The 17,569-nt window shown below is 35.0% G+C and overlaps 1 protein-coding gene across 2 annotated transcripts in view; it reads left to right on the forward strand.

Moving 5' to 3' along the window:
- The window catches only part of LOC111062680 (beta-1,4-glucuronyltransferase 1), a 302,287-nt gene that overhangs the window by 277,291 nt on the left and 7,427 nt on the right, over window positions 1–17,569 (forward strand). For both annotated transcript variants that reach the window (XM_039433595.1, XM_039433594.1), the window contains exons 3-8: window positions 2,539–2,696; window positions 5,169–5,308; window positions 6,763–7,031; window positions 9,244–9,667; window positions 11,667–11,912; window positions 15,771–16,033. In XM_039433595.1, coding sequence (XP_039289529.1) covers window positions 2,539–2,696; window positions 5,169–5,308; window positions 6,763–7,031; window positions 9,244–9,667; window positions 11,667–11,912; window positions 15,771–15,968 — 1,435 coding nt within the window. In that variant the 3' untranslated portion in view covers window positions 15,969–16,033. The remainder of the gene's footprint in view (window positions 1–2,538; window positions 2,697–5,168; window positions 5,309–6,762; window positions 7,032–9,243; window positions 9,668–11,666; window positions 11,913–15,770; window positions 16,034–17,569) is intronic.

The raw sequence follows: 17,569 nt of genomic DNA on the forward strand, positions 1-17,569 counted from the left end.
GAAGAAGTAAGAGGTAAGGAAAAGAAGTAAGAGGTAAGGAAAAGAAGTAGAGGTAAGGAAAAGAAGTGAGAGGTAAGGGAAAGAAGTAAGAGGTAAGGAAAAGAAGTAAGAGGTAAGGAAAAGAAGTAAGAGGTAAGAATCAAGAAGTAAGGTAGAAAGTTAGAATTAATGGAATGTCAGAATAAGAAGTAAGAAGTAAAAGTTTCAGGTCGGTTTTTGAATTCTTGTTTCCTCAGGTTTGAAAAAGAATTCGAGATTCACATTATAGAATCAGCAAAAATGATAAGACGGCAGAGTTATAAGCTTTCTTTTATCACCGCCTCCTATAGTGGATAGCTGGGATTCAGGTTTAGGCTCAGTAAAAATAGGTTTCAATCTATAATATTTGTTCTCATCATGAATAAGCTAATCATGAAGAGTCTTTTTACTTATGAATAATTTAAATGACTGTAGTTCTAACTTGTAAGTGTAATGATGATAAAACCATCCTACATGAAAACTTGATCTTTTTGGAAACTTATGAACAGTTATTATTGATATTGTAAAGCCTCTCCATAATTGATTAGGTATACTGTCGATTCCACTATTTTAAGAAGATTGAATTACAGGGTCATTGTGTCACGTTAGAATTGAACCGTATTAAACTGTACAAAAGGAGTGTGTCACAAAATAGGCTACAATAATATCCAGCACTTGCAACTTGGTAAGAAATATGGCAATATCTCACGACCATTTGATAATGAATAGATAAAAGTGGTAGCTAATTAGATAAACTTCATGAGTTGGAATGAGTTGAAAACTCATCTGAGTTCAACTATCAACACCATTGAAATCTGACATTGATAAGAAATTAATATATGATGGAAATCCATAATTTGATCAAATAGCCTACACCAGACAACTTTTAAGTAGCATCATAGTGAAACAATAGTGTAAGTAGATATCCCATGGTATAGGGCGTTTATGTCGCAACTTTTACTGCAAGCCAATTACTGTCAATTTTTACTGTTTTGGCCGGATGAGATTGTATGAACGGCACAATATGAGAGACTACCAGCGTCACATAGCTTTATGGGAAAGAACTACGTGAACTATCAGCTTGAGATAACAGAAAAAGTTGCGAAATAAACACCCTATACTATGGGATATCTACTCATGCTCTATGGTACCATAGAGAAAATGTGCGAAGAAAAATGGATATGGTCTATGGATTTTATTCTGTTTATGTTACTACTGATATACTGTATTATGGTATATATTGGAAATTATCTGCATTGCAAATATACAAGTATTATCATACAAATTTCTGCACACCAAACACAAAGAATTATTTTCAATTCACTGGAATTGCTTTGCAATGCAATGAGGTAAAAGCCTCATCTAAATAGAGTTTTCCTGAAATGGATCTGATGAAACAGAACCTTTGTCCAATACAGCTTATTATCAGTGATAACTATTTTATCAACGGTAACATTACACCCCAGATGCCAAAATGGCTTTGCATTAGCAGTAGGCCTATGCATCCGCTCCTAATAGAATTTCCATTAATTTGAGTTGATGACGTCACCACACCAGTTGGTGTCTGTTGTGTTGTGAAGGGCCTACGCCCTTTTTTTATCAGACGACAAGGTCACGCAATATTTTGCGTAGTCCTGCTAAAAATGGCGCGTTATGGAAATTGTTGAACTCTTCACACGATATCCAGCTCCAATGTAACTAAAGTATTTGAAATAACGGAGAAAGTTTATTGAACAGTGCTATACACTTGGATATTTGTAACAAACAATTATTATTGTTGCTCAGAAGCATTATTACTATCCCATTATCATGTGTCATGAGAAAAGGTAAATGATGATAATAATAAATAAATAGAAGGGTACCAGTGATTCTATGCTGTATAATAAGATATAAATATAAAGAAAATAAAAATCTCAGTACCCTTTTTTGAAATATTTTATCACTACATGTTTCGGACATTTATGCCATTTTCAAGTCATAAATATCATGTATTATCATGTAGTGATAAAATATTTCAAAAAGGGTACTGAGATTTTTATTTTCTTTATATTTGTATAATAAGACTATCAAGAAGCCCTTTAGAATAAATGTCCAATTATTGTTTTTTCTTTCTCTTTTTTCTTCTTCTTCTTTGTCTTCTTCATCAAGGTATAGGCATCTCCCTCTGCTCCAAGAACCTCATACCCATCCATCTTTTCCTTGGACGCTCTCTTTTCAAGCACCAATTTTGCTAACCTGTCTTCCTCCATTCTAATCAAATGATGATACCATAGTTAATCTACTCTGAGATACATTCCTCGTTATAAGGAAGAAGTAAAGGTTTTCCCTAATAACTATTGTTTCAATTTATTTTGATCCATTGTTGTCAATTTGATACTGTTTTTGTATTCTCACAGACTAAATAAACTGCTTCTATTGACGATCGATTCTAGTGGTTCAGATCTGTGGTACTATTATTATTTGTTAATCTTTGGCTGTTTCTTTCTGCATTCTTAAATTTTTGACTGTTGTTTGTTTCAGAAATGGAGGAATGGACATTATTGAGGAGTTGCAGCAGAGTGGGAGGGAGCTGGCGGCCATGGAGGAGGAGATGGCGGTGGAGGGGGGAAGGAGGCTGAATGGGGTGCAATCCATGCCAAGTGCAGCCGCACTGGTGCTACACACTTCTCCTCAGCAGGGTAACTGACGATTTTATCATAAAATTATGATTATAAATTAAAAGATATTCTATTCAAATATGACTATCATTAATCACTGCGATTCTAGTTTTTTATTTACAGAAAAATGTATCACAATAAGTTTTTTTTCAATTCAGTTCAAATCTATTTCCTCCATAATTCAATATTTACGAAGTTTGCTACATGCAGTAAGTACCTTCAGCTAGTACAAATAGCTTCTATTAACACTAACAAGAACGACTAAGGCCAAAAGTGGTGCCTCAAAAACTACTTCACAACTGCTACACAAGTGTTCCTTGAATGAAACTAGCCGTACTGGCATAAGTGAAAATCACTTGCTATCACCTTCCATCTCCACCTTTCATCAGTCACTTGAAAAATCACCTCAATCCATTCAAATCAAGCCTTCAACAGGCTTTTGTGCAACCGGGTCTAAAACGAAAAAAGGAGAAATGTATAATTTGGAAGAAGAAAATTGGTGGAATTTATTAATGTACAATGTACACTACTCACCACAGTAGAGTTGACATCCACAGATATAACTAATAATAAACATTTATAAGAATAACATACAGATGAGCAGAACAAAATGGAATAGGAGCGCTCTCTTGTACAAAAATATTGTGGATTTAAATTTCATTTCAATATAATTTTATTTTCCTCCACCTACTGTCTAAAGTACTTACTTTACTCCCTGAAACCTAATACTAAAGTGTCACTTTTTCGCTCTCGATAGTAAAAAACAGAAAAACTCCCTAGGGAGTAAAAGTGACTCAATTTAAATAACATGGGGAGCATCTCTATTTTGAAACTTACATTGTATAGGTTAGAAGTCTAAGCTCAGATGAGAAAGCATAATAGAGGTGTCTGTCATTGAGTCAACTGAATTCAATACCACAACCAGAATTTGATTATCTCATGAAATATTGCTTGTATGATAATTATTATATCTTAATATTAGTAGACGATAAAAATTTATACAATTTTTAAAATATTTTATTCTATTCAAAATACCAGCCAAGAAATATTTTTGATCTGCAAATCAAATCTGAACCGCGTGATCTGGAGTCAGCCATTTTTGGTAGCTGCTCAGCTGATATAATTGTTACAACTTTTTCCAATAGATAGCACAATCGGCAGTGCCAATCAGACGACCGGTTTTTAGGTTTTAGATTTAGGTTATGTTGTTAGGAATCATTGTCACCAATACGTAAGTTATTAGAATTATTTTATTTGCAGTTTCTATAAAAAAATGTAGATGGAGGAAAAATGGTGTGTACATCACGAGCGAAAAATACTTTTTCCACCACTACTGTCTAAAGTACTTACTTTACTCCCTGAAACATGATACTAAAGTGTCACTTTTTCACTCTCGGTACTAAAAAACAGAAAAACTCCCTAGGGAGTAAAAGTGACTCCATTTAAATAGCATGGGAAGCATCTCTATTTTAAAAACGTACATTTGGAATAGGTCAGAAGGTCTAAGCTCAGATGAGGAAGCATATAGAGTAGTCATTAAACCAACTAAATTCAATACATCAACCAGACATTTGATCGATATATAAAATGTATGTTTGTATGCTGAAATTATTATTAAAAACTTCATATAACTATACTAGAAAAATGTATATATTTTTTTATTTTATTCCATGTTATTCAAAATATCAGCCATAAATATTACTTATTAACTAATCAAATTTGAAACGGGAACTTCATCCTAGCTGTAGTTTTGGCTGTCATTGTTGTTACAACTTTAGCCGACAGATAGTGCTGTCGTAGGAGAACTGTGATTACAAGCCAGCTGTTTCTGTTTACTTCTTAGATTATGTTGTAACACATTGCTTGGTAACATACATTTTTAAAAATTATTTTATTAGCAGTTTTTATAAAAATGTAGGTGAGGAAAAATGTTGTGTATATCACGAGTGAAAAATGTTTTTTCTCCCTCAGGAAAATTGTTGCCCTCGGCTTCGCCTCGGGCTTCAAACTTTTCCTCAGGAGAAAAACAGCACTTTTCACTCTAGATATACAATAACTATTCCTCCCTCAGGAAAATTGCTGCCCTCGGCTTCGCCTCGGCTTCAAACTTTTTCCCACTGGGAGAAAAAGTCGTACTTTTCACTCTAGATATACAAATAACTATTATTGCCAATTAGAATATTCAAAACATATGATACAATCTTAATGATAATCAATACTTATTTGAACACTACTTACTCCTCACCGCAGTAGAGGTGACATTCACAAAAATTATAACAGATATTCTTAATAAAATACAAATGAGTAACAAGAATGAAATTGTCTGTGATGGTCCCTTGTACATATATATATATTAGGGAGGGATTTTCCTGACATTCTGTTATTTTTATAATACTATGCTATTTGGTTTAGCAGGCACAACATGTAGATAAATATAGATTTTTTATATGACATTCTGTTGAATTCATAATGATATTTATGATTGTGTTGTAGGCACAACATCGCAATCGACGAGCGACAAGCGACAGACGCGTGTGAGCACGACCGCGGCTAGCACGACCGAACGCAAGGAGACGAGCAGCGGCGGTAGCAGTGCGGCTGCGGGAGCGGGAACGGTCAGCGCTCTGCCGCAGTTATGAAAACGCAATATCGATTTATCGTAAATACCGATATTCATATCAATGTTTAGGCACCGATATATCGATCACCAAATATCGATATAGGGGCTTAAATATCGATATTTCGGTGCTGAAATATCGATATCGGTGCCTAATGATTTTTACCGATATATCGGTATATCAGCACCGAAATATCGATATTTAAGCCGCTATATCGATATTTGGTGATCGAATATCCTTATTTGGGCCCCTACGTCGATATTATTGGGGACCGATATATCGATATTTGGGCACCGATATATCGATATTTGAGCTACAATATATCGCTCAGTTCACAGTTTGCTATAATACAAATAAATAAATGACTGTATTTTGTTTGAAGCACATATGCTCATAAAAACGAGTGATTAAATCATAACATTTTATAATATTACACCACACTGTTATAATTATTGAAAAAGAATAATGATTTTTCAGCCTTCACAGTAGGAGATATATAACCGTTCTAATAAAATTGGTAGAATTGCTGGTAATGTTGAGAAATCTCTCCATAATAAGAAAACAAAGATATTGTCAAATTTCACTATAATATTATTATTAAAAACTTTGAGACAGTACCATGGCTTCACGTTTACCAACGCATCATCATGGTACTGTTTTAAAGTTTTTAATAATTATTATAGTGAAATTTGACATTACCTTTTCTCTTATTATAATCGTTTTGTATAACAATCATTTGGTTGAAAAAAATATTATAGGAAAAGCAATGACTATGGATAATTGAAAAAGAAACTGCAAATTCAAATTTCATGCCAAAATCTTAATATATAGTAATTCACATATACATGAAAAAAAATTCAGTTTCATACATTGGAAATCCACTAACAAAAAAATTAGAAAATTAGTGAACAACAGTCAGATGATTGCTTGTTTCGTCCAACTCCAGAGGTATGATCATATAGATGCGTGTATGTGCAAGTGCAAGTTGAATCATGCATGAGCTGAGAAACTAAATTTGAAAAGTTGTAAACTAGACCTGTAAACTACTTGTACATTTGTGGAACAGGCCCAGTGGACCTGTTTCACAAAGGTAAATTAAGTATTAACATGATGATTAAGGTGATTTTAGCATTAAGAATTAACACTACGCACAGTAGTGTGAGTGTTCCCATTGTTCTTTCCAGATTTTGTCTCTCATCAGCATGCATGGTCATGCAACTGGTCAAGCTGCACTTGCACATACTTGCATTCAATATGATCACACCCTTACATGAAGGTCGATCGTGAGTGCGACCTACACTGGAAGCTACACATCGACGTGACCGTTTTGTTCGTACCCTAAGACTTTTGTGTAAATGTATGTTTTCATGTTTTCCATGACGTTTTTCAACGGTATATTGTAAAGTGTACTATGTTGGATAAAATATGATCTCATCTTATCTTATATTTTTCAACTGAATTTCTCTCAGGCGGAAGCGACCCTGGAACAGCTGATCCCATGCCACGACCGCGACGCTCAGCCGTTCACGGCGCAACGCGGCGACTTCTGGGTGCTGTACAACTACGTGACGGCAGCCGCACGACGGCCGCACTGCTGGGAGAGCATCACCTACACGACACACGCCGACTACACGTTCCTCGACAACCTGCAACCTCTCCTCGAGCGGTGGCGCGGTCCCGTTTCGCTCGCCCTCTACGCGCCTGGCACTGATTTCGCTCAGACTCTCAACACCATCAGGTGAGTAGGAAATGCAATCGTTAACAAGTAACAGCTAAAACTAAACTGTCATTAGCTAGGAAATCAAACAACTTGAAGAAAACCAAAATTATAGTGAGGTCCAGTTTATTATAATGGCAGTGGACAAAGATAGGAGGATAGCGATACCGATTCTCTGCATCAATTAATTTTATTCCTACACTGTCAAAAACATAATTGGCAACGTTGTGAACCTGGAAAAGGATAGTACCACCGGCTTTGTCGGATGATAGACAAGTATAGCAAAACCAAAGTTGATCAAATACTGTCATTATAACGTGGACCTCACTATAGCTCTATAGTGAGGTCCACGTTATAATGGCAGTAGAGAAAGATAGAAGAAAAACCTTGCCGATCCTCTGTCTTGTCAATGCCTTCTATAGACGGTAGCTGATACATGTTTATTGATGTAATATCAACTGTTCATTCTCGTTTAAAATAATCAGTTATATTCTATTAAGCAAGAGATTATATTTTTTAATAATCCCATAATCAATTCTACATTGTTAAAAGACGATCTGGCAACAGAGAAAAGCAAGAAAGAGATGACGCTATCCGCTTTGTGAATGATAGACAAGGATAGCAATGCAATTGCTAATCAAACACTGCCATTATAACATGGACTTCACTATAGCATCAATCAATGAAATGGAACATTCTTTACTTGGCGTAGTCAGTACTTTTCAGTCTTTCTCACCTAAACTCAACCAAACAATCAATTATGTTCATACTCAATGTAGACATTCAACACAGAATTTTTTTCTGCTATTATAAAATTGTCAGTGACAGAATTCGTTGTGGATGGTACCGTAGAGAAAAAAATGCATAAGTTGTCTTATGTTATTTTTTCTCTATGATGGATAGAGAAAAAGTTATGCTATCTTTTCTTCATACACAACATAAAGCCAGGTATACATCGGTCATGCAGCGTTCAATCCTTCTCCTATCCGATCCCTGTTGTAAACGGCCAAGAATGTCTTGTCTTGAATACTGTCTTATCTTATGTCGACACACAATAAACTTCGGATGACGTGTGAGGTTCTTTGAACCTTTGGATCTTTGAATCCGTACCTTTAAAAATGTAAACATATCTTATGTCCAATCTCAATCTTGAAGCTCAAATTCTTCAGTGAATATATTATTGAAAATTCAGTTTTCAGGTGCATTCAAAACTGTGGCCTAGATTTGATCAAAAAGTTGGTCATATTCCAGATCTATTAAGCTGGCCACTAACAAGCGTTTCTACAAGCTGACACGGCATCCAGAATGTCCTCCGATTGGCTAACTCTCACCTACGAGTGGCTGATTCTCAGCACATCGTAATAAATCTGGGTTTCGTGTTGGCTTCTTGTTGGCGTGCTCATTAGTAGCCATCTTTATAGAATATCATCATCTTCACTGACAATAATATCAAATTTCAAGTCTCACATCAACATCCAATAAAATGAGTGATTATTAGACTAATATAAATTAGTGAGTTTTTGTAAATGAGTGGCTGTGAGGGTTACATTGTTGAACATAGTGGGGAATAACCTTTGGGATAACTTTTGGGATGTGATTATTCTATGGAATGTACTTTACTTGTTTGTTGATGCTGTTCGATAGCTAATACTTTGGTAACAATTGGACATATTATATAATATTATATAGGAAATAGAGGTAGAAATATTATATGATTAATGGACATTAGACATAGTGGAAATAGTCCTTACAGAAAGAAAAAGACACTGTACATTTCATAAAACAACAGTAAAATGAGATATATTAGACATTTGATACTCTCTGTATAGATTTGATGTTTGGATACTGTGTTTGACTACTGTGACATTGTATTCTGTATATTGTATTTTATTTATAATAAATTTTGTATGTGACCTGACGTATGCATTGATGTACTCTGGCTCGAATAAAAATCATTGAATTGATTCACAAGGCTCTATTCAAACCTTCATTCAAGATCACAGGCTAATATTTTATTTTCTGTTTTGCACATTTGTTTCAAATGACATATTTATTGTTCCATTCTCTTTCATAGCTTAATACGTTTCAAAAGGATACGCCAAAACAGGACTTTGGAACGATAAGTAAAAACAGAGTAAACTATCATATTCCACTGTGAAATAACAAGCACTAAGTTCAATCTCAATCTCGAACCTCAAATTTATTAGTAAATATTTGAACATCATTTTTTTAGGTACCTTAAAGACTGCGGCTCCGATCTAGTCAACGAGTTCGTCACGTTCCACATCTACTTTCCGTCGAAGCACATCCCCAAGCAGATCCCGCGCGGGGAAGCCATCCTGGGGGGCGGTGGCGAATCCACCAACTGCTCCCTGCCCGCCCCCTGGCTCAACCAGACCGGCGCCCTCTACAAGACGCGCAAGAAACTGCTGTACCCGGTGAACGTGGGGCGGAACATCGCCCGGGAGGCGGCGACCACACACTTCGTGTTGCCTTCCGACATTGAACTGTATCCTAGTCCCGGTCTCATCCCCGAGTTCCTCGCGATGGTTCTCAGGCAGGAGCCGCCGCTGCTCAGGAAGAACCCCAAGGTGTTTGTGCTCTCCATATTCGAGCTGGAGAGCAATATGAACCTGCCCGTTAACAAGAATGAGTTGGTGAGTTGTGTGCGGTAGTGTAGGTTGTTATTACAGTTTTCATCAGTTTCTGATTGTTGGAAAGAAAATTCGATTTTAGTGGAACCATATCATACATTAGTTTCAAAGATGAAAAAGTCCATTTTATTTTGCAAATTGTAAGCTTGTAATTCATTTGATATTGAAACGGAGATGGAACTTCAATTTTATAGTGTATGTAGTTGTCATAGAAAAAAAATCTCTTCATTTTGTCATATACTTTTAAAGATACAGATCTTGGGCTCTTCTGAAAAAAAATGTCAGGTGGACTTGACAGTGTTTGATACTGACCTCCTCAATCAATTCAAACATATATAATTTATATATGATCAATTTCAAGTATAATAGCTGTGAATGTAAGCTACATACTGTAGTACTCATAGTTCTGCAGCTATAAAGAGCCTAGGGTCTGCTCCAAGTTCCTGCACAGGAAAATTGAAAATAATTGTTCAGATCTCTGTATTATGATTGCTAGTGCTTTTGATTGAGATTAAATATCTCTATTAGGAACATAAATGAGGCTGAATTGGTTCCCAAATGTACGATAATTTATTAATCAAGACAATCTGTCCAACCACCTGGACTAGGTTACAAAATTTAGATGAGCTTGTAATCAATCAGAATTCAAACTCAAATTCATATTGAATACTGTCAATAACTTTGATTGATCAATTGATCGAATCCATCATTAATCTACGAATTTCATTCCAAAATACTTGAATTTCATACTTATAGCCTATATCCTATATGAATCAATTTCTTCAACTTCACAGATTGAGTTCAGTAATAAATAATTGGACAACTCAATCTTTTAAGATTAAAATCCATTCATAAACAAATTTTATATATATTATAGAATAGTTCTAGGAATATGCAAGATTTATTCGAAATTCGATGCGAATAATTGGTCAATGCTTTCAATAGTATTATTATCGTCGAACATGTACGAGTCCTCGAGTCCTAACTAAGAAATTTCCTATCAATTTCTACAAAAATGCATGAAATGAAAGGAAAATCTACTATTGAATTATTCATTATTAATTAATACAATAATTACATCATCAAAAATGATAGGGAGAGAGAAAATAAGGTAACCTTGTGCTATTTCTCTCCCAAATTTAGATAAGGTTACACATAGTCCGAAATAAAAAAATAAATAAATGTTTATTCCCCCAAAAAGCTAAAACTACTACATCAATTTCAGAAAATATTAGATAAATTTCAATCACATAGAACACTTAGTTACAATAAAAATTTCTTATAATATGTCCTCTACAAGTTTAGTGTTTTCTGTGTGGAAATTGACCTACTCCACTATGGCGTACCATGTTCTAGAGTTGGTTTTGTTTATTTTTTTTGCAAATTATTAATTAATTATTAATGTTGAACGAAAATCCAAATTAAATGCTGTAATTCACCCCGAAGACTCCTGCTACAGCAAATATTGACAACAGGGTGAACAGCTAGATGGAAATTCAATGAGTACTATTCAAAAATTATTTGTCAGCCCGGGAACCGAACCCAGTACCTCCTAATTGCCGGTCAGGAATGCTTACCCTTACACAAAACTGACAATCTCTCGATAGCAGCGCTCATTTTATATGAAGCCATAGCGGCCAGAAAGTCTACAGATGCAAATTACTGAAATATTGCAATTATTCAAAAGCTAATGAATTAATTATTAATGTTAAACGAAAATCCAAATTAAATGCTGTAATTCACCCCGAAACTTCTGCTACAGCAAATATTGACAACAGGATAAACAGCTAGATGAAAATTCGATGAGCTCTACTATTTAAAAATTATTTTTCAGTTCCCGGGCTGTTATTAGGTTAGTTCTTGTTTGAAATAATGTTTCCTATGTTCTGTCTTCCTTTGCTCATCAACCAATTGTGTACTATTGTTTTGAACTTTCTAGGATGAAATAGGTTGAGTCTTGTAGTTGTTCACTTCACAAAATTACAAATAAAATGTGTTCTAGGTGAGCATGGTGCGCAACGGCTCAGCCATCTCGTTCCACAAGAAAGTGTGTCCTGGTTGCCATAATGTGCCCAAGTCGAAGGAGTGGCTGAGTGCGGCATCCAGTGGTGATACCATGCGAGTGTTCCACATAGGCAAGCGCACTGGCTACTTTGTGCACTGGGAACCCATCTTCATCGGCACCAACCACGACCCCTTCTACGACGAACGGCTCAGCTGGGAGGGCAAGAGCGACAAAATGACTCAGGTATCACATTGATTTTGTAGCTGTAAAATGTTACTAATCACTTCAAAATGACTTGAATTCATATGAAATAGCAGCTCTGCTAGGAGTTGTATGACTGGGATGACTTATATGTATTATGACTGTTGTAGTTCTGACATATTTTTTACATTTGTAACAAATGTAACACAGTGTCTGAACTACAACAAAGTTGTTATATGATAGTGTTTCGTCATATAAAGCAACATCAATTTATATTATGACTTATAACATAGACTAGCATGCTACATAAGAATTAATTACAAAGTATTTGTAATATGTACTGAGTTTGGGCAGAGAAAACATATGGTACTATTGTTTGTTATAAGATTGTTCCATTCTATGGTTTAAGTATTGTATTCAAAGTACTAAAGTATTGATAATAGTGTAGATAACACTGCATTCTATTATGTAATTAAATATAAGTGAATCTAAACAAGAAAGTTGACACTAACATGATAATTATCATATTTTTTCAGTCTTATAAAAACTTATAACATATTGATGGAAATTACTGAGACTAATTCACCCCGAAGACTTCTGCTACAGCAAATATTGACAACAGGGTAAACAGCTAGATGGAAATTCGATGAGCGCTACTATCCAAAAATTATTTGTCAGCCCGGGAACCGAACCCAGTACCTCCTAATTGCCGGTCAGGAATGCTTACCCTTACACAAAATTGACAATCTCTCGATAGCAGCGCTCATTTCATATGAAGCCATAGCGGCCAGCCAGTCTACAGATGGAAATTACTGAGATATTGCAATTATTCAAATGCTAATGAATTAACAATTATTAAACGAAAATCCAAATTAAATTCTGTAATTCATCCCGAAGACTTCTGCTGATGCAAATATTGATAGCAGGGTAAAGACAGCTAGATGGCAATTTGATGAGCGCTACTATTCAAAAATTATTGTCAGCCCGGGAATTTCCATCTAGTTGTTTTCCCTGTTGTCAATATTTGCAGTAGCAGAAGTCTTCGGGGTGAATTTAATTTGGATTTTCGTTCAATAATAATTATTTATTACATATTGTTCGTTCATACCATTTCATTTTCCACTCAATTGACTATTCGACCATATTTATCTATTTTAAATTTTCTGAAATTCAATTGCAGGCTACTATTTCTTCTCGTACATAGGATACTTCTGATGCCAGAGAAGCTTTCTCATGCCAGTGGCTCATAACTTGCATTCAAATTTTCCAACAATTATTATAATATTGAATAATGTTGTGTGTCAAATGAATTCAATCGATTTCAATCAAATGTAGGACTACAGACTAATAATATAGTTACCTTATTATTATTCTTACATTTCCACTGGTGAAAAAGTTATCTTAATCCAGTGATTGAATCTATATATATAAAAGCGAAAGGGCACTCACTCACTCACTCACTCACTCACTCACTCACTCACTCGCATAACTAAAAATCTACCGGACCAAAAACGTTCAAATTTGGTAAGTATGTTCAGTTGACCCTTTAGAGGCGCACTAAGAAATCTTTTGGCAATATTTTAACTCTAAGGTTGTTTTTAAGGGTTTAAAGTTCGTCTTTTAGCATGTATATTCTTCTTCTCCCAATCTCTTAATTATAATTGAAATTTCCATATCATATGTTACTATAGAACTATAATATAGATAGAGTACCTCTTCGAAACAGTTGTTAACTGGCAACTAAATTAATAATTTTGTCAGGTTGGCATTAAGTTGAGTTGACTTTGTTAGGTTGGCACCAAGTTGAAGATTTAAATGCATTTATCGAGGAAAAATTGATTGGGCACTGCTACTTCAATCCTGGGAATATTATATTACGAGCCGTCAGGCTCGCTTCGCTCGCCATATCCGTTTAGCCAGACGTTTAGTCTGGACCCCCGACTGGATTGTCCTAACATGATAAAATGCAGGCGAGCGAAGCGAGCCTGTTAATCACATTCTTGGACAATCCAGTCGGGGGTCCAGGGGGCGGAGCCCCCTGGTTAGACGGATATGGCGAGCGAAGCGAGCCTGACGGCTAGTTAATTTTATATGGTTATGTCAAGTTATATTGTACCGTTTTACAGTTTCTTTGATGTTGCTCCTACTGTTGGGTTTTCCATTTTAGAATAAAACACACTGTATGTAATCTTCGAACTACTTTGAAATTCACTCATTGTTCACTATGAGTAACAATCGTTTAGCTATTTTTGACTGATCGTTGCAAAATAATGGCTCATTTGGGACTCAGTCTGAGGATGCCAGTATGGAACATAATAAAACAGTCTTCGTTCCTAGTAGAACCCGATTGGACACATTCTGCCTAAAATTTTTATGACTTTCATAACATTGAGATTTTTCATGCTTTTCAACGTTCAATATTCACTCTTCTTTTTCTTCTTCTTTTCAAAGCTACTGATTATTTAATTCAAACACAATAAAAATTATAAAGTATTTTATTTTATTTTATTTATTCGTGGAAAGAATCACATATCATATAAACATGATTAGGTAGGAACAACAGGCTTGGCCCAAATCTATTCTATTCCCAAATTTTGATAAATTGATAAAATGTCCATCATTTGTCAAATATATTCATCATTCTATTACAACAACTAGTTTCAAGCCTCATTTTCAAGTGTAGTTTCAAGGGTATCAGATAAGTTTTATTGTGTTTAAATGTTAAACCTCAATAATTTTGCAAGTACCCTACTTTAATACGACACAACTATTTTAAACTCTTCAAGAGCTATTATCAAATGTATTTTCAAAGGCACCTTATTGTTTTTAATGTGTTTCAACGTTGAATCTGAATTATTTTGCAAGTAGGCTACTTTCATTTCATTGTAACACAACTAGTTCCACATCTTCAAGAGCCATTTTCAAGTGAATTATTTATATTCAAATCTAGTGTTGTGTCGTAATAAAGTGAAGGGCACTTTTGCACTTGATAATTTCATCGATATTTTCTGTATTTTTCAATACTTGTTGACATGGTTGTTAAGTGGTTTGGCTCAATAAAATTGAATTTGACTTATTTATTTTTTTTAAGGCTACACGCTGTTGACTGGAAATATTGTGTTTTAAGCCTAAAGAGACACACTGGGGTCTAAAGAGACCCCAGAGATTTTTTTCTGTTCTGCAGTTGACAATATCAAACAGATGGGAATTTATGCCCAGTCTGAATTAGGTTTGTAGTATTGTCAACTACTCTCCACCACTTCCAGTCAGTAATATAGCATTATAAAAGGTCACCAGCTCATCTTGTTCTTCGTTTGGGGTATCTAACACCCCGGAGTGTCTTTTACGTAGGACTTTTATTACAAAGATTTACTTGTATTGTCTCTACGAATGTGGTATGGGATGATGGATCAGATTGGAATGAATTCTGTGATTCTCTACAACTTGAGATTCAAAACAATAAAATGAAGAGACGTGAGTTTTTGATGAAGTTGTCATTGGCAATGATCAAGCCATTCGTTCAAACCAGATTAGGAGCTCCAACACTTAGGCGGAGCATACGTACTTCTAAAATGAGTATAAATATTGATGAGCAGTGCTTTACTTTTGATGTCTGTATGCACTTGGAACAAAAATGATTAAGAAATGATGAAGTATGGTCCAAGTACTAGTTTTTTTCATATTTTTCAAAGAAAAATGCAAAATTAAATTGGGGTATTCAACACCCCAGTGTGTCTACTGTGTTAGCATAAAGTAAGTGTGTCTCTGTATGGTTGAAGTAGGAATTGTGTTTCCAAAATTGAATCTTAATTTTTTTCTAGGGCTACACGCTGTTGACTTGGAACTATTGTGTTTCTAAGGAGATATTGTGTTTCAAAATTGAATCCTAATTTTTTCTAGGGCTATACGCTGTGCGTGCTAGACTACGAGTTCCACATCCTAGACAGCGCTTTCCTGGTGCACAAACCGGGCATCAAGACGCTGAAGAAGGACCCTGCGCGCGCAGCTCTGTCGGCCAAGAGCAACGCGCTCATCAGCCGAGTCATCTTCCCCGAACTGAAGGTGCTCTACGGCACACGGCGGGGTTGCGCCGTCTGACACACGGCTGGCCAACTTAGGCCGCCAAAACCCTCCTCCGATCACAGACTGCTCAGCAACAATAGGTAAACTAGAAATGGACGAACAAAAGCACAAGAGTGAAAACTTAAATCATAAATGAATGATTTAGAATCACAAACTAGAGTAAAAACACCTAGTGAGTAGAGACTGCTCTCTAACAATAGATAAACTATAAATGAATGAATGGAATAATTACAAGAGTAAAAACACATAATAAGTAGAAATTAATTGTTTTCTTGGAGAGTTTTTTTAATCCGCCTGTAGGAGAAGTAGATTGCAACACTTACATCATTAACAATAGGCGAAGAATTCAACATTCAAAGAACTAAATAAAAAATGTAACTCAACTTTTAAGATTTTAACAAAAGCACTTTTAAGACTATAATCATGTCTTTTATAGTTAGGATGAAAACCCTGGAAGAAATTAAATGAATGTATTCATTTATTGAATATTATTATTATTGTTATTCTACAGATGGGAATTACTGAGATATTGCAATTATTCAAATGCTAATGAATTAATTATTATTATTGTTGAACGAATATCCAAATAAAATGCTGTAATTATTCATCCCGAAGACGTCTGCTACTGCAAATATTGTCAACAGGGTAAACAGCTAGGTAGAAATTACTGAGATATTGCAATTATTCAAATGCTAATGAATTAATTATTATTATTGAACGAAAATCCTAATTAAATACTGTAATTCACCCCGGAAACGTCTGTTACTGCAAATATTGACAACAGGGTAAACAGCTAGATGGAAATTCTATGATTTCCATCCAAATTAAATGGAAATTCTAGAAAATGATTGAAATTTTTTGACAAAAATTCTAGATGGAAATTCTAGAATTTCCATCTAGCTGTTTACCCTGTTGTCAATATTTGCTGTAACAGAAGTGTTCAGGGTGAATTACAGCATTTAATTTGGATTTTCGTTAAATATAATAATAATAATTCATTAGCATTTGATTAATTGCAATATCTCAGAAATTTCCATCTGTAGAGATTCTAGAATTTTTATCTAGCTGTTCACCCTGTTGTCAATATTTGCAGTAGCAGCAGTCTTCGGGTGAATTACATCATTTAATTTGGATTCTCGTTTAATAATAATAATAATAAAATTGTTATTCTTGTTGTGTGGAGCCACAAATTCTGAGCAGTGCTCAAGTTACATATAACATGTCATTTTAGGAACGGAGTCATATAAATGCTCTAAAACACTCCTCAATGGTACGGTATAAGGACTAGCCTCTAGTCTGCTGTGCAGCAGCTATGAATTATTTGTATCAAAGATAACTATAGTGAGGTCCACGTTATAATGACAGTGGATAAAGATAGAAGAATAGTGATGCCTATTCTCTTCATTAATTAATTTAAATTTCTACACTGTCAAAAACATAATTGGCATCGTTGTGGACCTAGAAATGGATAGTACCACCGGCTTTGTGGAATGATAGACAAGGATAGCAAAACCAAAGTTGATTAAATACTGTCATTATAACGTGGACCTCACTTTAGTTATCTTTGATACAAATAATTCATAGCTGCTGCACAGCCTGATATCTTTTGGAATACA

Source organism: Nilaparvata lugens, chromosome 7, assembly GCF_014356525.2.
Source record: "Nilaparvata lugens isolate BPH chromosome 7, ASM1435652v1, whole genome shotgun sequence".
In the NCBI taxonomy this organism is placed as follows: domain Eukaryota; kingdom Metazoa; phylum Arthropoda; class Insecta; order Hemiptera; family Delphacidae; genus Nilaparvata; species Nilaparvata lugens.